General features: G+C 40.6%; 1 protein-coding gene across 13 annotated transcripts in view; it reads left to right on the top strand.

The window, feature by feature from the left end:
* Atg16 (Autophagy-related 16) overlaps nucleotides 1–26,168 on the top strand; it is a 679,282-nt gene that overhangs the window by 74,237 nt on the left and 578,877 nt on the right. The window contains exon 9 of one of the 13 annotated variants that reach the window (XM_076826314.1): nucleotides 10,124–10,279. The exons of the other annotated variants lie outside the window; for them this stretch is intronic. Within the exon in view, the coding sequence (XP_076682429.1) occupies nucleotides 10,124–10,264 (141 nt within the window). The 3' untranslated portion in view covers nucleotides 10,265–10,279. Of the gene's footprint in view, nucleotides 1–10,123; nucleotides 10,280–26,168 lie in introns of those variants that run through there. 13 annotated transcript variants of the gene reach the window in all.

Below are 26,168 nucleotides of genomic sequence, written 5' to 3'. Positions count from 1 at the left end.
CCATTCTCTTGGCGCGCGGATTAAATGAGAATGCGCTTTAAGTTATGATCGAAGGCCCATCAGCGATTTCGCCGAACGCCGCGGGGCGCCCCGATTAGAATCGAAAATGCGCGGCGCTATCTCGAATTTTCCCCGGCACTTTACGAACTTTTTACCGCCCCTGCCTTTTCATGGCCCATCGTCGATCTTTGCTGTCGGCAAGAAAATTATCACGACCTTCGCGAATTGATCCTCCATTCACAACACTCGGAGACACAGAAGTTTTACTGTCAAATATGCCGTAAACTTTTGCGCGTTTACGGAGGAGTAGCGCTGTAAATGTTCGAATATTTCTCCGCGTTCTCCATCGCAGAGCTCGCATAAAGCAACGTAATGCAACTCCTGATCACTTAGAACACGTGCACGCACACTGGAGTTTTGGAAAATTCGCAGGGCTGCGGAACGGGGTTGGCCGTGATAGGTCGATTGCGTAACGCTTGTTCGCAGGAAATTCTATGCGCTCGTAAATCGAGCGGATGCTTTTGTGTATCGAGTGACACAGGCCCGGCCGAATTCGCTGGATTCGCATCCTGTGAAGCTGGGAGTCGAACACAGGCGACAAGCTCGTTATCACGCGTGTGGTCGCCAGCCACGACAAGGGAGGAGGAGCAGGAAGAAGCTCTACATTCCGCACAACAATTCCCCAGTGATTTCTACACGTTTGCCCGCGCATTGCATTATCAACGACAGATATCAAAGCATTCGTACAACGCGTGTCATAACGCGGGGCTTGTACATGCACGGTAGCGGCGAAGGTTAGCCCTGGCCCTGTTAAGCCAGAAGGTCCTTGGACGATGAAATTCGAGGGGGTTGCATTTGTCAGTCATTTCCATGCATAGTGGAGCAGCTCCAGCGTTGCTGGGGGAATACAGGCAGGCGTTGCTGTGCACTGCTTTTGTCACTATCATTGGGACAAAATTGGGTGGCAAGTCATTTTGTTTGTTTGCTACTTTTGTGTGAGAAGTTGGCTGGTACGAGGGTGCCTTGTTATTTTTCTTTTATTTATACCTGCTTTTGTAAGCTGGAAGAATGGAAGTTCTTATTGCAGTTTTAGGGGTGGGTAGGTGTTAAGGGAATGTACAAAAGTTTCTATTTTTCAAAATTATCGTCGTCTGATAAGCTATTAAGGGACTGTTTTATGAACTCGAGACTGCAAAGTTGAATTTTGGAAAGAATTTGTTCCTCTTTTTTTATTGAAAATGATACCTAGGTCTTATTATGTGTCACTGTACTGAGGGATAATAGATTTTCTTTTAGTAAAAGTAAAAGCAATCGGTGGTAGTGCTTCCCGGTTAGAGGCTGAACCTTGGAACCTTACACCTTATAAACAGCTGCTATTTCTTTTGCTATTTTGACTCATTAATGATTGTTTAAATTGATTAGAGGATCCCATAGCTAGGAAGTTATTACATAAACGCTGTATACTTAAAGCTATAATGTTTTCAGCTAACATTGATACTTCTATCATAATATCATCACCTAATTAGAATACATAATTCTTCAATTATTTTAAATACTGTAATTACTACAGAATCTTCCTAAAAAATTTCAGAAACAACGTCTTACTTCTTTACCCAGCCACTTATATCATTGAAGTTACTAAATAGCAATCTAGATCAAATATTTTAAATGTGGCAACTGAAATTTCAATGCCACTATTCTGAGAAGAAGCATTCAAAATTAAATAGGGCCACTTCCGAACTTTCCGTAGCGAGGCGAAAAGACTGCTTGCAGTCCTGGGCAAAGTGGCGAGAGATAAAGCGCTGGAATAACCAAATGTTATGGTGGAGATAGTTTCTCAGCAACTTTGAGTGGCCAGTTGATTTTGCTCGGACTCTACCATCCGCTTCGACAGCTTAAGTTGTCGTGATTCAATTCTCTAATAACATACGTATGTAAACGAACGGGCGTCCCTCTCACCTTATTCCCCCTCTCTTGACCCAACCCTTACGCTTTACAGAATTGTACGAAGCAGGGTTGAGAATAGACTTTGAAGAGTATATAACAGACTGTACATTGGTTAAGTTACTTGCATTAATATGACAAAAGAAGTGACACACAAACTTGTTTCATAGTACAGTGATATACAGTACCTACGTATATTTGAAAAGAACACATGTTTTTAGTATAAAGTTGAAGTACTTTAAGTTTTCTTAAACGAAACTACCTACATGATTTTTCTTTGCTTTCTTTCACAGTGCAGAATTTTGTTTTTAAATTGTTCCGTTGTTCTATAACCTTCAATTATGTTACACTTCAAATTTCTGTATGTAACTATTTTCTTAAGTAGAAATCAATCCAAAAATAAGTTTCAATAAGTCTCCCATCGATATATAATGCAGAATAGTACCCTGGTAGTTTTGCATTGCATCAGAATGATCTGCAGAAAAATCATTTTGCTAAGAAGCTAAAAAAACTGTATTTCTAGAAATTCTATATTTTAAACAGAATGCTTCTTTGTTGCACCCTGGCAAGTTGCTGGAAAACCACTTCAGTGTGCACCAAGTACGCGAAATTTTTCCACGCGGATGTACTAGTCGGCGGGCCACGCAATTTATCTTCAGCCGTCTTGAATATCTCGTCCGTTTAGGTTATAAGAAATTTGTTAGAAAATTGCTGGCCAGGAAGAGTGGTGGAGACTACGTGTCGTAAATTTGTACGAAATCACCTTCTATATTGGAATTGAACGATTAGCGATGATTTATCGAGTGCAAATGCTTTCATACCAGAAACGTTCGCCGAATCCCTTCCGAAGCTTCCATTCTTCCCGCAAACAGAGCTCACGAAGCCAGAAAAAAAGTGGCTCAACATTTCAGACCGGAGCCTCAGCTTCAACAAATCCAATCAACCCCGGCCGCACATTTTTTAATACCTGTATCATCCGCCCTCCTTTCCCACGTCTCTCCTCGCGTCTCTATTTTTTACAACCTTCCATTTTCCACCCGGACTTGCTGGCCAAAATGGCGGGCTCCTGCGGGGAAGGGGGGTAGCTTTGTGTTTACTCTTCGAATCAGCGGATTATAGGAGCTGGCTGACTTTCCCGGCAGCGACGGGAATCGCGGTTACCTGGCAGAGTGAAATTGATAGATTCGAGCTTTGCATTTGCGCCGGGCCATCCCATTTCCATATCCAAGTACCCACCTTCCGTCCCTGGTCTTCCACCCCCTCTGGCTCCCTCGTAAACCGCTCGACTAGTAGTTCCGCGCACTCTTGGTTAGCACGACAAGCCCGAACATCACTCGAATCCTCGATGGAATCCCCGGGAAACTCCCTCTCGACCGCTTATCGCCTTCTCAAGCTTCGACGTCGTAAGGCTTCAAATATGAGTCTGCATTGAGAGCAGATGGCGGCTGATCCAGAAAGGCTGTATGGAAGGAAGGCGCGCGCCCTCCCGCCCCATCGCCGCCCCCCCCCCCGCAGCTTCCTGGCTCTACTCGATTCACTGGAATCGCGATGTCGGGGGTGATTGAATTTCGTCGATGATCTCGGACGCATCGAGCGTGATCATGTTTGGCCCCGGGAGAGCTTATCGGGCCTGGAGTGTTCGCAATCTTGCTCCCGTACGCCTCGCAATTAACGGGCAGAATCGTCGAGATTATTGGGGCGCCCCGCGCGCCCTGGCGACGAGCTTTTTCCAACCCTTGGCTGGCGAAATTGTATAACACCTCCCAGGGGCGTTGATGATTTTCCTTTAGCAGTTTTTACTCGAACGGTGATTTGTTGGATGGACGGCTGCGTCGTTCGCTGAACCGTGGACGATGCCGCGGGGGCGGGGGAGCGGAGGAAAAAGGAGAAGTGCGTTTAATCCTGGGTCTGCTAGTGGACTCGGTATCTGGCAGACTCTGCCTTAGACGCTGAAGACTTTTGCTGGAGGGACGAAGCTTATAGACAGGGTGAGTCACCTGAATAACTTCGACAATTTCCGAGATAGGAGGAAATGTTTGAGACAAAAGCTGTTTGGTTCCGACGGGAAATGTTCCGTGGTGGATGGAACATTTTCTCAGGTGGAGGTGCTTAGGGGGTTTGTACGTCAACTTCATTTTTTTAAATTGAAACCGTGTAATTTTTAAGACCTACGATTGTAGCCCTTCTCAAGGGCTTTTCAATCACCATAGTCATTCAAGATCGTTCAAGGTCACGGACATAAAAAGGGCGGAACTAATTGTCGTAAAAAAAATGAAAGAACCGATATGTTTCGTTTTTTTTTTAATTCACTCCAGAATTTAGAAGATGCGATAAGAAAAGTAATAAATTGAGCCACTGGTGCGTATCCATACCTTTAAATGCAAGAATTTTTAATTACTAAAACGAAAAAAGGATATATTTTCCTTATTTAAAAAAAAATAAAGAGAAGGAACTTACAAATACAACAACAACGCAATGGTAAAATATTTCCTATGTGTGGTCTGCAGCTTGCGTTTGGTTATTCGACTTTGAATGTAATTACTCACCTTAAACCCGTTATTTATGTTACTAAGCTATGATGTTCTTATGTCGGAGGACTCTTTGCTATCAATTCCATGAAATGAAATAAAAAATATCAAAACACAAATTTTTACTTTTTGAACACGTGCCGCGACACTGTGCTTCAGCACGATGTCATCCAGGACAGTCAGCCCCCACGAAACTATCGAACATTATACGTATAGAGTAAGGTTACAAAACTCTTGTTACGTGCATTATTCAATTTATTTAATTCAAAATTTTCAGCTACTTATCCTGGAAAATCTTAATTGCTCTGATATAATATTAGTCCCACTTTCAATTATTTTCTCCTTCCCATCCCCCTTGTGTTCCACGGCCGATAGATCTGGGTTATGTCTGGGTTAGCAGCACTCTACTATAATTGAGGATCATGCAGCAAGATGGGTGGAACTCCAGTTTCGACAGTGTTTGAGTTGTGACGTGTAATATATGTAGGGTTGGGATTGGCGGTGGTGGGCGGAATTGAGTAGCGACACTCTAGTAGATAATAAAAGGTGTATATTTACTAAAAAGGAATACAAAGCTTCTTGCAACGTGGCTCGGCGAAGACTGCCTACCGACGCACACCGCTCGCGGGAACGTTCTTCAAAACAAAACCCGATCGCACGCCAGGTGCGTCACCTGCGACTTCGAGGCCCGCTTATTCCGCGATCCTTCATATACGTAAAAAAAATCTACATCGCTTGCTGCACGTTTGCCGCAAGTCCGATAACGAATGAGCGATTTATTGCAAATTTTGAATTTGCACCCATCACTGAAATATTGAAATAAAAACTCATCAACTCAATAACTATTACTTATTCTGTGAAAATATATACTTGTCAGTTAGTGTTCTCTCTTTAATGTTAAGGCAAAGCAATAATTGTATAAACAGTGTTTTCTAATTCCCTCGAAGTTGGTAAAGATGGAGCTGCACCCCTCTCGCTGCAAGCTTCTCAATTATTACCTCCCTTACAAATCTACGGCCCCAAGTTGGCACACGCGACAGAATCCACGTTCGCAAAAGAATTCCCAGAAAACGTGACACACCAGAATTTCGTTGAGCCTCAAGATCCAAGCCAACATCGCCCCAGGAGCAGAGAAGCATCTATAAAGTGTCTACTGCCCACAGCTTTGTCTGCACTGGCTTTGACGCGCGGGGCAACGTGTTGTCCGCGGCACATAGTCAGTAAAATCAACAACCTGTGGATATTTGGCAATCTGCTTTGCACGAGACGCGAGGGCGAGGGGCGAGAGAGCGCAAGGGGTTAGGCGAGATAAATAGAGAACGAGACACGAGGGTTGGGGTAAGACAGCCGCGGAGGGTAGCTTCGCGGGTGGAAAGGGTGGAGCGAGAGAAATGGATCGGTAGGGTGTCGAGGGGGCAACGCGTGAAAGTAGGAAAGCTAGAGGACAGCGGGGAGGAGGTACTTGCTACCCCGAGAGCAGGTGCACGAGATATCGTAGTTGAGAGTGATAGAGCTGTATCCAGTCTATGAAGGCTGGAAGAGCTTCCAAAGGGCGGCGTCTGCACACCGGAACACCCGGCGTTAAGCGAAATATGCCGCGCGACGTAAGGCGCTGAAGAATCCTCTTCGACGTGCATTACTCCGCTCTCCGCGCGAAACAATTGTGACAGACGTTTATGGTGTTTGAACAGATGCTCCTTGCATGCGCGAACGTTCGACTGGGGCCGCATACGGCGACGTTTCTGCTGACGCGTGTCTAGCTGATTACTTTGCATTTCCCCTTGTCTTGTCTTTATCATTGCGCTGAAATCCTCTCTGCAATATCTCGCGATGCTGCGAATTTCGATTTACACGATGGTGGTTGAGACGTTGTGATCTGTGAAGGGCCAGTTGGTGCAGTAGTGAGGCTTGTGGGAAGAGTGACGGAAGATGGGAAAGAATAAGGTGGTGTCTGGGTTGCCGACTACTTAATACTAAAGCCGCGATACTAGGCGACTTGCTTTTCGAATGGATTCAAATTTCTTTTTCATAGATTTCATGGAGGATTTTGTAGAATGGGAGGGACTTTTCGATCTTGTATTTGGGCATGAAGGCATGCCATTTGCTCGTGAGTTCTGATCTTAATTAATGTTCTAAAGATTAGTTGTTAGGCTGTGGATTTTTCTATTACCCTCTCCTCTGCCCCAAAATTTTATCTGTCTTTAATATATTTGCGAGTCAGAAAGTATTCCGCGTTTTGTGCTCTGGTGCTTTTTTCCCTAAAAATTGTAGATGATGTATTAATCTCAGCCAGTGTTTTTCCCAGCTCACTAAATTTAATACCATCATATTTTTTTATAGGGGTACCTGAAATATCAGGCGATGGGCTACTGCTCTCGTAATAAAAGAAGATAGTGAGGCAGGAAAGAGAAAAATAATGCTGTTTCTTTATTGAATATTTTATTCAAATTTTTCAGCACTGAAATTTATGGTGCTGTTAAAAGCAAGATTGAAGAGGCAAAACAGTATATTTTTCATCATTTTCCAAAGCATATTTTGCGTAAACAACGAAATTAGTGGAAAATTACAATGAATTAGGTATCTCGTTAAAATAATTCAGATAATCCCTAAAGGCCATTTTAATACCTTTACTCCCATCTCAGTTAACTCTTCAGTAGAATTAAGTCCGTAAATCCATTGACCATTAAAGTAAAGCTTTTACATGCTGAAAAATGGCAAGAATCCAATTTCAGGATGCATGGAACTCATATGCAGAGACTTTTTAATCGAATATTCTCACATGAAGGAGGGAGATATGCTTTTAGTCCTAATGATAATAAAAAATGTAACGAACTTCCCCTCTTGTTCGAATGACACGTTCTGGCAACCTCGTTTTCAATAGTTATCATCTAATAGTGCCTATCGTTCCCCCAATTAATAGATTCAGGTTCTAATATCGACTTCTCCTTTCCATTAAATGACACTTCGCTGTTTGAAAATCGTCTTAAAGTGTCAGCGCCTCGCTGGCCATTCCGAATTAGCAGGGGTGACATCGCAGGGGTTGAAATAGTCGTCGAGGGATCTGCGGTTCGTACCAACTACGTCTTACGGCAACTCCTTCGCCGACCATAGAACTCCCTTAAGGGTTGTTGAGGTGAAATGAATAATCCTCGTACGATTTCAAGATGTGACTCGTCGCTGAAGGTAAAAGAGAATACCCCTTCCGACATTCCATTACGTATTTCGCCAAGTTCAACTTGTCTGTACAGGAATTAAATCCTGCAACAAGAGGAAGCTTTCTTACTGGTTAAAACCGTGTGAACTGTCGGCCCAACTGACATCAGATTCGCAATGAATAAAATTAGCGGTTAATGCGATACTTAACTCGGCAGGAAGCGCTACTTGGTAAAATTTACCACAGAGGCGCTAGTTGCGAAAATATGAAGACTGTTTGAGGTTTTGTTACAATTTTTTAAAGAACTTTAATAAATATTTTAAGATATTTCACAAATTTTGTTTGATTCTTAAAACACTGTACTTTAACATAAAAATTACAAAGTTAAAGAAATAAATTCTGAAACCGTGTTTTTTTACGTTTCAATTTGGGTATTTCTGACCCGGTAGCGATTTAAGTTCAATTCTATATTAGTATATTTATCAGATACAAGCTGCTCAAAGTATTTTCGAGAAAAAAGATATCTTTAGTTCTGAAGAGCAGAAAGAAGCGCAACAGAAATAAAATTCTGTGGCTACATTGTATGCTCTATGAACTTTAAACAGGTAATACAGCTGCAAGACATCAGATCGAATTTCTTCGAGCTTCCTGAAGCAATGAAACTACTACATTTTCAAGCACTCATCTTGGCTTTCCTTTACTCGTTTCATCAAGCCACTTGCCAATCAGCAAAAGGGCGTGCTCTCGCAACCCCTTCGCTTCGCAAAACGACCCCCGAATCGCTTTCTGGAATCGCGTATCATTTTTATTGCTGCTCGCCCTCCCGAAGGTAGACGCAGGCACCGCCTTTGTTCAAGAAGGCGCCGCTCGAAAGACTTCCGCGGCAGATCCTTGTACCGCCAGCGGCGATAACGATAAGCCCGTAATAATGATACCAGTCCCACGTGACGTCCTCGCGGGAGAAACTCGGCGCGATCGTCGCAGTTTGAAAACTAACCGCAATCCCTACAGATGTTCGCAGGTAATTACGTTCGTACGGACGTACGTGGATCCACTGCGGTAGCAGTGTCTTCGAACACTTATCGTTTATTACCGTAATAAATCAGCTTTAATCCTTGGGCCCGTGTGAACGGGGCCGTCTGTTTGCAGAATCAGGAGGGAAAGGGGTGGCGCGATAATTTAAGTTCCCTGGGCGTCCTTTTTTCCACGGATGCTGGCGATGCCTCCCCTCTCCTTTTTTCCACGGAGTCCTAGGAACGCAAAAGGACTGCGTGCCGCGGGCATTAGCGCCGGAATGTCCTGGCTAAGAAAATCCATCTCGCGCGGCCAAAGAGAGCGTCCCCGTTCTTTTGTTCGATCAGAAGTGAAAGTCCGGGGTTGGTGGAATTTGCGGCACGTTCGTTTCGCTTTCAAAGGGGCCATCGCTCGCGCACGCAGGGGCGTTTGTTGTTATGTGAGGTATTTAATGTATGTGACGTTAGTAGCTGGCTCGCGTCAAATCGGACAACATCCGACACCGCGAGCATCGATTTCGCTTTTAATTCACGGTGCTCCGTTGGTGATGTTGCTCGTTCGTGGGAGCTTCTTTGCTTGGTGAATAGTTTTAGTGTTATTAGGTGTGGTCTGTTTTTTTTTTAAATATGCTGCAAGGTACTGTAACACGCTAAAGTAGAATGTGAAGCCTTAAGGGGTTAGGCCACCTCGGACGGAGCCAAATTGCAGTCATCTTCGGCATTTTTTTTTTAGGAAGTTAATGCAATAAACAGAATATTTAATATGAAGCCTGTTATTGTACAATTCTCGCCGGAAAAAATTGTATTTTTTTTCCTACAAAATGGCGGTGGTAGAGACGCGATACGCAAGATCTTGAGGAGCGACGTTCCTCACGGTGTTCCATCTCACGGCTATACCGTTTGACCTAGAACAAAAAACCAAACAGTTTTATTTTCTACGTGCCTAAAACTAGAGAAATACGTATGGAAATTCAGAAACATTAATAGTAGATAATATAATATAATAAGTAAATTCTTTTGAATTTTTTATTTTAGAAGATCGACTTTCGAACAGCAGTGGTCACAGCAGAAGCCTTTTTTTTAGAGAACCTTCGAGTGATGGACAATAACTTAGTTATTAATGAATATTTTTAAATAAAAAAATTACGATGCACGGTACTAAATGCAACCCTTAAAAGGAAAAAAGATTTTTTGAGAAATGTGTCATAGCTTTTGAGTAAAAAATTTCCAAAGACCACCCTTTTTTCGACCTCCCGATCGAGCATGACCCCTTAATTAATCCTAGAATTCAGCAAACCCTTATTCATTTTACCAACAAAAAGAGGAGCACTATCCAGTATCATATCCAACCCCATCACGACTTTTTGATTTTAAGAAATCGCCTGCCCAGTGCCGTGTATTTACGATTTTAAATCCCGCCGACTAACAAGCACTGGGGAAAATAAAATGTAGAATTCGTTTCAAGGAACCGTATTATCCGACAGGAGCAGTCGCGCGAATTCCAGCTACCAGTGTGCCTTTGCAGACATTTTTTTTTGCGGTGTTGTCTCAGCTCTCAGCGATCTCTTGGCGGGTCTGAAATTTACGTCGCGCGGCCACCTGTGTGTTTGCGACGGCTCACGTAAAAGCGAAAGGGACGGCTGGCTCTGCTAAAGGAACGCCGGGGAAACGGGGAAAAATCGCAAGTATCACACGAAATTCACGTTGTCGCGACTGTCCGTCCTTTCGCCCTCAGATGCACGCCCACCGACACATCTTTTCGGTCCTTTAAACGCGCGGACTGCACGTAGCGGACTGTCTCGACAACTATAAAAGCGTATGCACTGCCGTCTATGTACGGGGTGTTTCGTTTTCACCGTCTCGCATTATCACTTCCGCGATAAGTGGTTGCGAACGTAAATAAAGTGTAATTCGTTGAGAAAAGATAAGTCAATGATAAGTCATTTAGTCAAATCATTTAAATAACGAATCAAATAAAAGTGTGCTTTAACTTTAGATTATTTCATGAATAAAGTTAATTTTTTTATTCGTCGAGCGTTTCATAAATTTCTGCTACTTCAGCGCAGCATACATTTTTCAATTTTAATTTTAACGTAACCTAACCCAATCCTAACCCGGGTCAACTGTATTAGACACGCGACGAATAATTTTTTTTAACTTTTATTCGTTCTCCGAAATTTTATTTCATTAAAAATGCTGCCCGTCTCTGCACCTGAGAGGCTCGCCAGTAGATAAAGTCACGTATTGTTTATTCAAAGTCGACCATAAAGTTTGAAGCCACGTATGCAATGCGACCAGGAATAAAAACGACTTTTAAGCAAAACGCACATTGGCCACGCTAGAACAAAATCTAAGGAAGTAACTCGCTACTTATACAGGTGACGCGCGGCACAACAAATGAATAAAGGAACGCCAGCGAGAAGCACGATTTTTCTAAATTTTCTTATCTCCAACAGTGTGGAATTAATCTGCGGAGTGCGTGAGCTTCATTTTGAGAGAGTCAGAGTGGGTTACGTCTTTATTAAATAAGAAAGTTTGGAGACTTTTTTTAATTTCTTGGGTAACAATGCTCTTAGCGTACAAGCGTGTACAAATTACTTCTATAAGTGTAAATATGCAGTGTGCATTACGTCGAAACATAGTAGAGTTTTTATGAAGAACCAGTTGCAAGTTGGTACTAGCGACGTGTGAGCACCCTTTGTCAATTAAATGCATACTTAACAGACACAGAGGAAAAATTTAATGAAAGCAATTAACATTACGTTTTCCGCTTGCTTTACAGTGGGGAAATAGCTTCTTCTTCATTATAACGTGATTTGCATCTCTGTTTGTACATAACGAATTATATCCTTTTAAGGAATATCTATTTTCCCCTAACTTAACACTGCATCTTACAAGGGAATATTCCGAACCCGGAAATTGGAAAAGTTCTGAAACTTTGCGAATATGTAATGAATTTTCTCTTGATTACAACGCAATTTTTGTTTGCTGCCCAAATTCACTCTAAGGGGGTGTAATTGACCGCTGAAAATCTAGTTATTTACCGATTTTGTGTTATAACTCGTGAACTGTAAAATATTTTTTTTCACCAAATAATAGATCTAATTAAAAGAAGTAACTTCTGTCTTGAAACTTTTTTTTCTATCTCTTACACTTCGCGAGTTATAACAGAAAATCGGAAAATAGCCGAATTTTCAAGGGTTAATTTCACCCTCTTCGAGTGAATTTGGGCAGCAAACAAAAATTGCGTTGTAATCAGGAGGAAATCCCCCACATATTCACAGAGTTTCAGATTTTTTTGAATTTTCCGGTTCGCGATCATCCCTTGTTAGTATACTACCTTAACAATTCGACTTGGTGTAATAAAATTCGAAACAATGATCCATATTCATACCTTTCCATATAAGGAAACGTGAGTCTGTACAGCGTGTGATTGCAACTGAGCAATCAAACACTTATAATTGCAGCCAGCGTCAAGCAGCGAACATCTCGCAGTGCATCGGCAGGAAAAAACCGTGTCGGGACAAGCAATTTATTCCAAGATATGGAACACGTGGTCTCGGGCATTAGGACAGTGATAGATTATGTATCGTGTTCGATGATACACGCTTACAGCGGTTTTGCACAATAATTTTATAGAACGTGTATTCCCTAAGCTTCCAGGCTGTGTCAGTCTTGTCACTTGAGCAAGATTGAGTTGGTTTTACGATGATGCTCCCAGCCACACAGCAAATTAAGTGCGCCGTATTTTAAATGACATGTCCTGTAGATTGATCAGCACCAGCCAGGCTTAACACCTTTGGTGTTCTTTTTATGGGGTTGCTTAAACCATCGCGTAGTTTACAGAGCACAGTCAACAACACTGCGAAACGAGGGGTATCGGCTGGTAGTCGGAACAACGCCAGTATTAGTCTATTAACAGCAGACTACTATTATTTATTTAAGATTATCACACACCACACCTCCAACGAAAATCATTTGTACCTCCATATTTTTCTCAAGCACCAATTTGGGCGCGGCTCCATTTTTGACAATTTTTTAATTATGACGTGTAATATACTTTTAAAAAAATCTAGAGCGTTTGATGTAAATCCGATAATAAATCAGCGATTTATTGCAAATTTTCAATCTACTTCCATTAGAGGTCATCCTTAAATTACGTAAGGCTTTTTGGGAGGGAGGGCGTCGCGAATTTCTCACGTTTTCTTAAAAGGGGGAGTCAGGTAGCGTCTTACGTAATATTGTTTAACCTAATTTTAAATAAATACAGATTCTATCTTTAATGTTCCAGAAAAGTAGCTTTAGTTTAAATTTCCCGAAACCGAGTTAAATGAATTATATAAACCTTTAGAAGAATTTTAATAACTGAAAAAATTAAGTGTAAAAAATATCACGTAAGGAGGGGGTTGGAATATAAAATCTTACGAATTTTTATACTGGAGGAGGGAGGGGGTAAGAATTCGCCAAAATAACCCTTACGTAATTTAAGGACGGCCCCTTACTGTTTTGCGCAATACGAATGCCCCAGATTTGAAAATTTTTACAAAAATAGAATAAAAAAAAAACTCCCAGTGTTCTCTTTTTAATTTTAAGCCCAAGCAATAATTTTATAAACAGGCTTTCCCAATTTACTCAAAGTTGGTAAAGTTGGAGCTGCATCTCAAAGTCCTCAATTTAAAAAGAGAAGTCTTTTATATTTCAAGAAAATTGAATTTCAAATTGACATTGACATTTTTAAAGACAAGATGCGCATGATTCCGTTTTCTAAATATTATATTACAATTATTAAAGGATTTTTCTTCATTCGGTGATTATTTCGTAGATCCACCCGGGACACCCGGTACGTTCTTGTTTTATTACGCGGGATTTCCGGTCTTCCAGGTTTCGTTTAACGTGCCAACACCGTCGTGCACTGACTCCGCCGACGTAGAAGAGCAAAAAAAAAAGGAGAGGCAGAGAGAGAAAGAGAAAGAGAGAGGGAGAGAGAGAGAGAGAAACTCGCTGATGCTTTCGTTGAATCGGGCAGTTTTTTTAAAAAAATGCTTCTCTGTGTCGATGCACGGGATAAATAGGAAAAGCCGCGCCATTTTGAATCACTAAACGTACCCTTATGGTATTGGAATTTCTTTAAAACAGCGTCTCATTGAACGCGCAGCGTGGATTCTTTCCAGGGCTGTTCGCCGTGCAGAAACTCTGAATGCATCGTAATAGAAATCAGCGTGCATCGAGCGGGGATATTTGCATAACATTTAGGTCAAGAAATTTGCTAGATAATCGTGCGCGTGTTTTTGCGAAAATAAAATTGTGCAATGGTGAATGCACGCTCTGCGGAAGCATTTTATATGAGAAACAAATAGAACGTTGAATAGTGCTTGGCAAATGTTGCATCTATATTTATAACATATTTGCAAAGGGACATTGGGACGTCTATTCTACCCCGAAGTAGCCTTCTGAGAGTAACTTATCGTAAGGCAGTATTGAACGGGTAAAAGATCAATTCAGTGTCCGGTGGATGTGCAATTATAGCCGAGGAAAATCAATTGGTCACTGGGGGCCATTAAAAGGCTATTTTCACCATTCTGTATATCTGCGCTGCTACTCTAGCGCAAAGCTGTAGCCTCTCAAGCAGTGATTTAGCGTCAGCAATTGCTTCTGTCCCTTCTATAGCTTTAGAATTATATTAGGAGCCTGTTTACCCTCCAGAAAACAGGCTTTTACATTTTTCATAAAAATTTGAAATTTTACCACTCCCACTTTAGAGAAATCAATTAAATTTAAGTAAATCTAGGAGCCTGTTTACCCTCCAGAAAACAGGCATTCGCAATTGTATTCATTGCATTCCTATTATTTTACTATATATATATTTCTAAATACATTAAACGATTTGGAATCTTGTTATCGATACTCGAAACCCTTTGCGCGAGGTTCCGCATAAATTCTTTCAATTTGCGGTAGCTATAAGTGTCCGTTTAGCCTTGTTAATGAGCAAGTAAATAGTAAAAGAATTGCAACATGCGTGCAGAATGCGCAAGTGGTTGAAAATTAGCATTCGAGCCACAGGAACGGAGGATATCCTTTGTACTGTAATCTCACACGCGCGATGGAGGGGTGGGGAATGATAAAGCGATGGTGGAAGGGATGAAGTTGAGCGAGAGGTCGAATCGATTCGCGTCCATCGACAACTTTCGGTCTGCCGATTGGGGAATGAAACTGGTCGTTCTTCACGTACCATCGTTTTCGTCCAGGAATTGTCACTGTGACCTCTTTTGCTTGGATCAAGCCGTTATATCCATACCGCGTCGCGATCGAGATAAATCGCTCCGCGTGACTTTTCTGCTCAGCCCGTGTGCCATTCTAACGGGACGTTTGGTCGTAAAAGTGACCCATGAAATGGCCTCTCCAGTTTCCACGGGCAAGTAACTAAGGAGGAAGTTGTATAAATGTTGGAGGCATTTTTTAATTAAGGTCTACTTGGACTAGCGCTGGATGAGTAAACAATTTCAGCTTTGTAAATTGTATTGTAGTAGGATATTTTTACTAATTTCTGGACAACGTGATTTCACGAATTGATAAGTCCGTTTTGTTTTAGTGAATTTTATTTTTTGTAGGACCCTTCTGTGTCTTACGAAATGGAGACGTTAATTAATTTCAGATTTCTGTAAGGTAACTTACCAGTGTGCAGAATGATTTATAACCTGAGAAGCTTAAATGGAGCCAATAAATTTGTACGTATTTAAAATCTTAAAGTTTCCAAAACAGATATACGAAATGTGAAAGAAAATACGTGTCAGGGAGCAAGGGGAAGTGGATGGTCAATGGTCAGACGCGTAGTCGAACCAATATGACCGAAGCTGTATCTCTTTGAAATTGACTGGGCATACGGTTGTTCAAGAATTGTTTTATACAGAATTATTCAGAATATGAAAAGCTTCTAAAGTGTGGAAAATTTAGTAGCAATGCCACTTAAATTTCTTAACTACGTTAAGAGAAGTATGAAGTTATCTGTAGTAATAATTCTCAAAGACTGTTTTATACCATTAAATTGAATACAAGAAATATGTTAATTAATGTGATAAATTTTCCTTGTGGTATAATAATTAACTACTATGCTACAGGTCGGATAAATAATGTAAACAAAAGTTGAATCCACTGTTCTCAGAGGATTTCATTGTTAATAACTTCTGTGAATTTAACGTTTTGACGTAGTAATAATGTATTTATTTAATGGAGCATGCACTGTTTATACTACACTCGTGAGATCTTCGTTTTTTATTGAAAACTCCAAATTTCTATGTGCCTTGCTGATGAAATTAATTTCATTTCCTCATAATTGGGAAAACTTGAAATTTCTAATTAGAACTCTCAAGACTCGGTAGCGATAGCGATTGACGTATTGGAGACCTAGGAATTCAGATTCCAGAGGGTATCAACTAGAAGATTGCGGCCTAGTTTTCCCCAAATCAGGGATGTGCTCCGCATTCAATACTTACATGTCCTATGCAGCAGACTTGTGCGGGACGTATACAAGATTCAGGAAAACGCCCAATAAACCCGCACCCCTACATACAGCCCTCCAAGAACCACTTGCAGAGGCACACAGAAGCTCTTCATTTAACTCTCAGGTCAATTTCTGGAACCAGAATTGGTTAAACTTTGGAGCTGCATGCGCTTAGCATTTTGTGAACTTTGAATCTGAACCTGGACTATCGCATTTGGACCACAGATTCTACTCTACATACGGTTGGCGTTCGCATTTAAAACTTCGTTGAATTACTCTTAAACTGCTTGTGGAATGTTGAATTACTTAAAAGTCGGGCTATCGCTTCTTGTGATATCTCTAGACGTGTCATAATATTATTATATTAATTGTAATAATAGTAGACTTGAAATCAGACTATAACCACAAATAAAACTTAGACACTAAAAAGTAAGTAATAAAAAAAATATATAAAAAAAATTTAACTTAAACGATTTTATTTAAAATACACTAAATTTTTTAGTTTCTACTGAATTTTAAGTAAAACCGTTTAACTTAAATATTACTTTTTATGTATTTTATTCATCCTAAGATTGTTCATTCAGCCTGATTAGATCATAAAAGAAAATAATTTTATTATCTACATGTTTTTTTTTTAAGTTTCTAAAGTGAAGGTAAATTGGAATAGCAATATTCCAAATTACCTGCACCTTAACGAAATCGATACTTCCTGTCGTTTTTCATTTAGATCAAAGTTTTTTTTATTATTACTGAGAGTTTAAAACACAAAAGTTTATTAGTTTTCCTATGATATTATGAAATTTCATTTGTTCCCATCCTCTGCTGTAATTTTTTATTCGTCTCAAACAAACTGGTATTCCAAATATACTGCGCTTCCTCTATTATACTTTTTTCTTTAAAAAAGTTTATCACTCACCCCATTGCAATATCATTATCCATTCTCTAATCGCTAGGAAACTAGAAAATTATCCTAATCCCCACTCTCAGCAAGTCCACCTGTCACAGTCACTCCCTTCTTCACTCAAACATCACAAATATCCTCCTCGACTTTCCCTGACAATTCCCAATCCCTCCCCACCGAATCCTCTAACTCAATAATTATCTGGAAAAAAAACTGGATTATGGGAAAAAGCTGACTGGGTTGGAAGTGGCACTGAATATCGACGCTGGAATTACAAGTAGGTGGATAATCACGGTCCCGTGTTTCCGGCGTGCAGCCTCACTCTTCGCGACTCATGACGGACGATATCGCTCGCGAGCCACGCAGACGGGCGCGTGTGCGTATCGCACACCCCGGCAACGTATCCAGCGTGCGGAAGCAGTGCGCTCGCACTCGATGGAGTGTTAAAGTTTAAGGGGCGATATTCATCCTGGTAGCAATTTGCGCGCTTTCTCCCCGGGCCGGCCGACCTTCCAGGGCCACGACAGCTGAAATTAATTTCAACCGATTCAATTAAAGCACGGACGGCTCGCCGTCCGCGAAACTCGTGGCGGGGTGGGGGCGATACGTTGGACACTTAACCGAGTCGGAGGAGAAGCAAAGCTCCAGAAAGCTTTCTCGATCGATTCCCGGGGTCGGTTTCTCGCGCGGATGTACAAACACGCTCGCCCGTTTCTGAACGGTCCCCTGGCCCAGCCACTCGATATTCTTTTCAATTAAATCGCGCCGCTGCAGAATGCCGCCCCGATTCATTTTACATTCACTTCCTGCGTGTAATTAAATCTTCTTTCCATTAGCGAAGAAATTACGCGGATTCCTGAACGGCGCGGCTTAATTGTTCACGCGGTTATGTTTATGCCTTTCCACCCCTATTGGGAGCTAGGAAAAGGGAGACGACGGGGCGGGAGGCGCCTGTTTTTCCCGAGACGATTGCAATTCTCTGAGCAACTGGATTTCTTTTTCAGAATGTCCTACTTGATCGATACTTATTGCTAGCTACTAATCGTTACAGCGAACCTTGAAGTAATTCTTCGAGAAACAAATTAGGGTAACTCGGGGTAATATGCCACCGCAGGTAATATGCCACTGTTCAATACTTTTTTAACCCTTAACTGGTATCTTGGGGTCGCTCATGACCCCAGGCACGCAAAGTTCGCTGCAAAATTTTTGGTTGTCTAAGCTTGTAAACTGTTTTTCTAATTAATTTTATAATAATAGTTTAACTTTCTAGGTTTCTTTTATTTTACACATTACCTAAGAACAATATATTCATAGAGGTTGATTCAGGGTCGACTTTACAAATTTCTGTGTCCTTTTTTATTTGGGGTCTGCCACGACCCCAGTATACCAGCCACGTTTGCCAAAAACAGTATACCAGTTAAGGGTTAAACAATGCACAGATGCCGTTACCATTTGCACTAATTCCGTTCAATTTAGTGTAACTGCTAAGACGACAACAGATTTTGGCTGTTACCTTCTTTTATTTTCAGTAAATTCTGGTAAGTCATAAAAGTATCGTCTTGATTTAATTTCACACTGTAACTAGAATGCAGATTATACATTCGTGTGAACAGTTATACAAAAAATCAGTAGATTATCACAAAGTAGACTAATAAACGAATTTTACAACCTCTCGCACATCCGTTAACACTATGTACTTTGTGGAGAGATTTACAATCCTCCCTTTTATGAACCGTGTGGAGTAATACGCCACATGTTTGTCGGTATAATATGCCGCAAACTAATATTTTTATAACTCTTTCTATTTAATGCCATCGAGTTGTTTTCTCGCATTAGAACCATGCCTAAGAAGTATGTACGAACTTCAAACCGTGCTGTTTGGTCAGACGAAAGTTTAAAGGAAGCCATTCGAATGGTGAAGGAGGCTCGTACTACAATAGAGAACAAATTTTGAGAATGTGGATATTTTTTGTGACAATTCGACTGATGCAGAAAATGTGCAACTACTGTGGAATATGTGAACTATATTATTACGATAAAAAAGGACCTAAATGTGACTGGGTAAAAACTACTTGTTGCAAAAAGTGGATCCATGAAGACTGCGTTGAGATTGGGGACTGTTTAGTTTGTTGGAAATAGCTATTTTTAAAATATATTTTACGTTTCATTGAGTTCAAATATTTGTTATTAGTTACTAATAGCTTGAATAGTTTAAAATATTGTTGATTCTCAACATTTTAAGTGATTAGTTCGCACTTCATAGCTTGTGGCATATTACCTCAGACCCACCACTTGGGTAATATGCCACTTTCGAGGACTTTTGTATTTGTACGTTTCTCATTGAACTATAAAAGTTACATATCTTTACTTATTAGTCAATATACAGAATTAGTTACACTTTCATATGGTTTTATCTATTTACCTGTATCGACTTATACTTGTGAGATATCGCGTTTCAAAGTTAACTGTGGCGTATTACCCCGAGTTACCCTACCCTTAAGGGTTTCAGTTTTGTGACACTGATGCAGGAAGTGAATGAAGCTCATTGGGAGGTACAAGCACCTTTTGTTTCTGCCACGGCGACGTGGTGAATAGTAAATGGAAGTACAAAGCAAAAGGAAATGGCAAAAAAGGGATATGAATTTTGCTTTGTCAACGATTCGAACGAAAGTCCCCCCTCCGCTTTGTTTTGCAGTTAATTGCGCGGTGTCAAGGGTTCTTTAATTAAAATTTTAGCAACTACATCTTTTGATAAAGGGATTACGCTTATAACACACTCCGGTGCAATGCGAGCGGGGGAAAAAGTAAATTTCAAAGAATAATTAAAGCATCCCGGTCTTTCCTCTCGGTTCATTACGTATGCAGTGCATTTCCTCTCTCCATATGGAGTTAACATCGTTTTACTGCTATCTGGAGAGTGCCGGTCACGGTGGAGTCGTTCCACGTCAAAACGATCGCTTCTTCGTCTAATATTCCACATTTGACTCCGCCTCGTACACTAGCTTGTATTGTGTACTGATACAAGTCTGTAACAAGTATGTTAACTACATGATACAAGTTGGAATACAAACTACTTACAATTTTAGTATCTCGTTATTTTATTAAAGCATACAATTCTTCAAGATGCATGTAGAAGATACTTTTTGTAATCCCTGCATGTATTTGTTTTAGATCAGTATGGTTGATAAAAGGGTAGTTTAACATGAAAAGATGCATAGATATATTAAGTATATGACTGTAGGAATGGTAATAGCGGCCGGCATGCGTTACATTCTCGCAAGGGAAGACGGAGGTCGGCGGCGGACGAAGTTCGGCGATGACCGTCGAATCGAGGCGGTGCTCGGCGGTCGTGCCGATCGTCTTTGGGCAGTCGTGGAAAGCTAAGAGCACAGTTACGTTGCTATTGTCTTCTGTATTTCTTCGTTCTTTTATACTAATATTCCATCATTACATTTTATTTATTCTCATTGCACTGGTGTGTTTGGTTGGTCATTTTGTGAAACCCCGATGATTCTTCATGATTATTCCACAAGTATTCTTATGAGCTGCACAGTACTTGTTAAGATTGTAAGAATATTCTTACAAATACGCCCTATCTTCATTCTTCGAATACTTTTTAATGACTAGACTGGAAAATATATACTCTACGCCAGTGTTTCGCAAACTATTTTGAGTCGCGACCCTATTTTATAATATTCGAATAACCACAATGTCCATTTTTGTGAAATTTGAGTTTTTATCTTGATATATAAAGCAGAAAGTGTTTGTGTGTTTGTCTGTCGCCTAAAAACTTTCGAACGGTAAACTCTGGGGTCACGAAATGTGTTCCAGATCATTATGCCTAGCTAATCCAGACGAATCTAAATATTTTCACCAAGAAACTAAATAAATAAATTTTGTTTTTATAAAATTAGAATCTAAAGTTCTGGCGAAGCTGAATAGTAATGCTAGTACCTATGTAATAAATACTTCTTGCTTTTGTCTTCCTGCTGTATAAAAATCGCATTTATATCTACTTCATAAATTTGTCAAAAATGATATCTAATAAGGGAAGATCCCGAAAATTGAAAAAATTCTGAAACTTTGCGAATATGTAGGGGATTTCCTCCTGATTACAATGAAATTTTTGTTTGCTGCCCAAATTCACTCGAAGGGGGTGAAATTAACCCCTGAAAATTCGGCCATTTTCAGATTTTGCGTTATAACTCGCGAATTGTAAGAGATAGAAAACAAGTTTCAAGACAAAAGTTACTTCTTTTAATTAGATCTATCATTCGGTAAAAAATTATTTTACATTTCGCGAGTTATAACACAAAATCGGTAAATAACCGGATTTTCGGGGGTCGTTTACACCCCCTTAGAGTGAATTTGGGCAGCGAACAAAAATTGCGTTGTAATCAGGAGGAAATTCCCTACGTATTCACGAAGTTTCAGAACTTTTCGAATTTCCGAGTTCGGAATATTCCCTTGTAAGCTGTCGATATTATTTGCGATCCGTTACAATTCCTCCATTGTTTTATAAACAGAAGCAAAAATGTATCTACCCTTCCCAATATCATCGCACGATTGTTCATGTAAATGAACTGGTTTAAAAAAATTGCGGGGTCGCGAATGTAAAAACGGTCATGTCTGTCCGAATGTTCGTTTCGTAATGCCAGATTGGAAACACGATGATTATATTCTTTCCCGTTCCCAGGCACTTGTAGCTGCATGCAATTTCTGCATCCATTTATTTCTTCGATATCCCGTGCCCTCAAATTACAAATTCTGTCATTACTTTCCGAACCGGTGTTGAACGGTCCGCTGATTTGATGCGCTTCCCAATTTTAATTGCATGCGCCAAATGAATCTGAGGGTGGGGGGAGCTACAGGGACGAATGTAAATGCGTTCAGTGTAAACTTCAATCGAGCCTGCCGATAATTTTGTTAAACCCGCACAATTTTTCGATTGATTTAAACTCGAAAAATCGTCAAAAAGTTGGACGCCTGGCGTACAATTATTTGGTAACCCAAATGCGCCGGTCGATCGTTAAATAAAGTTCTCAAGCATTTAATCGAGCGAATAATCGTTCGATTTATTCGCAAACAGATGGAAGCATCGTTCCTTAATATCCTATACACAATAATAAACAACACCAACGAGTACATCCAATGAGATCTGCCGAAATAAATAAACTATTCTAACAGCAAGGAATTAACAAAAACCATTTTCATTTACAACTTAGCAATGGCTTAGCGTTCCCTCGAATATTCCCATGAGATCCGTTCGCATCCACATCAAACTCCTATCTTTTAACACTCGCTCTCAAAACCGAAATCTACCACTGGCCGTTTACAAAATGGAAGACCACCCCTTTGCTACAATCATACAGCAATTAAATTCCAAGACACCAGCATCGTTTCATCCCCCGCGAAATTCTTGCTGCACCCGCATTCGCTGAACCATGTGGGCCACGTTGCCCCGACGATGGACCAGCTTCCCGAACGCAAGAGGACAGCGGCTGAAACGTGGCTGCGTGGCTCCTTGAACAAAAAAAAAAGGGGGGTAGGAATATAAATTCCATGCGCGGCAGTTTGTGAAGTCCGGCATTGCAATGCGCATGCTATCCGCACCCATATTGATTTGCTTTCTCTCCGCGAATACCGGCAGAAGTTTAAAGAGTGTTCTAGCCTAGGCCCCCGTGTACACACGCGTAAGTGTGTCTATCCGACCCTCTTCTCCTACCCCCTTCTGGTCGCGTTTCCATGCACCGAGGCTCGCGCGGATGTGCGTCGAGCAATTTACGCCTACTCGGAGCGCTGCAGCTAATTCGGTCTACTTCCACTGCCTCTTTTTATTTCGCGCCCTATTGAAGACCGCCGAGCGCTGCCTGGAAATTAGAGGGAGCGTTATATCGCGTGTTTCTAGAGCCCCGCGAATACCACGCCAGCGGATTCTCGCGCTAAGTTTCAATGGAGAATCCTACGCTGGCGGGGATTTGGCTCCCAATTGGGGGTTTAGAAATTCACGCGGCTGTGTGGACGTGCTCAACACTTTCACCTGCCGTTGACACGTACGCGTGATTTCATTCTTCCTTGAAATTCTTCATCATTTCGTATTATGGCCCACTCGAATTACGTCGCGTTCGATCGCGCCTAGGTTTCTCGCTGAACGTTAATATTTTTGCGCAATAATATTTCAGGACTGCTTGTAAATGTGCTTGGGTTAGGGTAGAAAGAATTTCTGAATTATTTCGAGCAATGCGTACAGTGTTAGGCAATTATTTTTATTGCAGCTCCAGTTTTGACAGTTTTTGAGTTCTGGTGTAGGATATATGTAAAAGAAAATTCTACGTCGTTTCATGGAAATCCGCACCCATTACTGTGTTGCGCAATACGAATGCACCAGATTCGAAAAATTCGCCAAAAATAGAAATACGAATTTATCAACTCAGTAACTACTACTTATTGTGTGGAAATATATACTTTTCAATTAGTGTTCTCTTTTTGATGTTATGTGAAAGCAGTTTTCTAAACAGTATTTTTTTCTAATTTACTTGAAGTTGGTGAATATGTAGCTGCGCCCCTCTTGCTGCAAGGTCCTCAAATTCAGAATTCTCCAGTACAGTAAACCCTCCTATGACGCGGTACTCTCATAACGCGGTCTCCATATAACGCGCAGCAAAAATTGCAACAGTCCTCCTACCTATAACCGGGTACTCCAATAATGCGGTTTCCATATAACGCGGTTCGAATTAATATGATTTGTACTATGTAATTCTGAGTTTCTTATAACGCGGTACGAATTAATCGCGTTATAGGAGGGTTGACTGTATTTAACCCGAAAACGTGAAGGAATTTCTTTGTTTTTTTAATAAACTGATTTAAATAAGCATTGATTGCGAAAGCATGCAATTGACAATATTTCAGCGCTTCGTTTAAATTCTTTACATTCTTGTGGATCACTTCATAAAGAAGTTGATTTTCCATAATCAAACTTCAATGGAAGTTAATAGGGGTTTTAGTCTCACTTGGGAAAATTATTCATTACAGACACTTGGTTTGCTGGATTTCATAACTCATAGAGGGGGGCAATTACTGACGTACCTAAAAGGGGCGGGAATATCATTGAGGAAATAATCTTTTATAATTCAATTTCGAGAATAAAGTGTCGTGTGGATGGGGTTCAATAATTAAGATTCTTGAATGGGTGCTTTGAAGGAAAGTAGATTTAGATTAAAGGGATACCTACCGTCAGAAGGTAGAAAAGGAATCGATTCTTTGGGAATTTATTTCAGAAAGTACATGCATATTTTTATGCAATGGTTTTTGTATTCAGGTGGGGGACACTTTAACAGGTTGTTATATAATGTTTTGGTATAAAAATATTTAGTTAGAAAAAAAAGATATTGTAGAATTAACTTTTAGTTAAAATGTTTTTTTCTTAACTTTAATTTTGCAATTTCTTGTATCAAGTCTTCACATTCGATAGATCTTAATAATTCAGATTCAATCGTTAAACCTGCTAAGGATGATAACCTATTATCTAACATCGTCGCTCTATACATATTCTTTATTCTCTTTGGTACAGAAAATGATTTTTCCGCCTCACGATTTGCGATTGGTGTAGTTACAAATAATCTAGGAATACGCAATGTATATGTTCGGGAAAATATCAATCATTTGTCGATCGACTATCCAGTTTAGCACTTTCAGAGGATTCAGTGAGTTGAATCTTTCGTCTGGAATTTTTGTGCGATTAGAAAAAAAACCTTCGGGTTGTAATTTAAATAATGCAGTGAATTGGTCTAATGTAGAAAGATGTAAAAATTTAAATAGATATCTTAAAGGAGGTTCAAACAATGAAATTTTAAAATAAAAACATAAAATTGGAAGTTGTGGAACTCAGACAATTTATTCGATACAACATTTCCAACGAAGGCAGAGTGAGTTAATCGCTTAGAACGCCCCTCCCCCCCAGCCCCCCTTTAATCCGGGCCTGACTACAGTGTGGACCTTTACTGGCGAATTTAAAAAAAAATTGTGAAAATTACACACAAATCAATCTTTTCCCCACATTCTTACGAAATAAATCGTCTTTAAACAGTTATAAAATGTTTTACAAACATTCAATGTTGATACGGAAGTTCCACACTGTACAGAAAGGAATTCTACACCTCCAGTTAAAATTTCAAGTGAAAATATTCATTCGTTTAAAACTTATGATGTACACGGTGTTTAAAAATGCTGTTTCGAGATAAACGGCTTCGAAGTTAAGTCCCCAACACCGCTCTGCGAGGCGGTTACTCGACGGTGCACTCAATTACGTTCAGCGCTATAATTTCCGTAATTATTCGAACCTCCTCATGAAACTTTGTTGCAAATGTACTCAAAAGATAACACTTTCATAATTAATAATAACAAAAAAAAAGATTTCCGAGATTCCAATAGTCCTGTGCCCCCTTAATTATCCCCGGAACGTCTACAAGTCTCAAGGATACTGAAATATTACATTTACTCTTCTTGGCAAAGATACATCAACATCCAATATTCCACGCAAAGATACTCAAACGTCAATAACCATTAATAATCAAGGAACGATCGTCTGACACTTCTCCCTCGAAACTCCACAGTCCACAGACCGACACATTCATATTCCTGCTGCATATTTTCATCCGCAGAAACCCGTGCTTAGAATTCAAGTTGATAGGTCAATAAAGGTCTATTTTCATTCCATCTCGTCGCGGGATTAACACCAGATTTTTCTTCAGTAATGTTGTCCTTTAATCTACGAGAAACGTAAAATGTCATGAATTTGGATTACGCAAGTTCGTGCCAGACTATACCACCCCACGAATATTCGAAAGGGTCTGGCAATGCAGCAAGATCCTACAGTAATTTACACCTTACCCAGCCCTCCCCGCGTTTCCACTGACCTTTTCTAAAAATCGCACACGCAATTTCAGTTCCCAGAACGCGACAAAAAAGGTACCTAACGCGCGGCTACTTCTGCTCCGCGTTAATCGTGCGCACGGGTAACCCCGAACGTTGTACAATTAACCGTCTTCCGCCATTTCCGCCCCACTGGATTCCACTGTCCCCCATATTCATCATGCCTCGATAGCCGACCCGTTTATTTATCAGTTCCGCG

Source organism: Andrena cerasifolii, chromosome 14, assembly GCF_050908995.1.
Source record: "Andrena cerasifolii isolate SP2316 chromosome 14, iyAndCera1_principal, whole genome shotgun sequence".
Lineage (NCBI taxonomy): Eukaryota > Metazoa > Arthropoda > Insecta > Hymenoptera > Andrenidae > Andrena > Andrena cerasifolii.
This window is presented reverse-complemented; position numbering and strand designations above follow the sequence as displayed.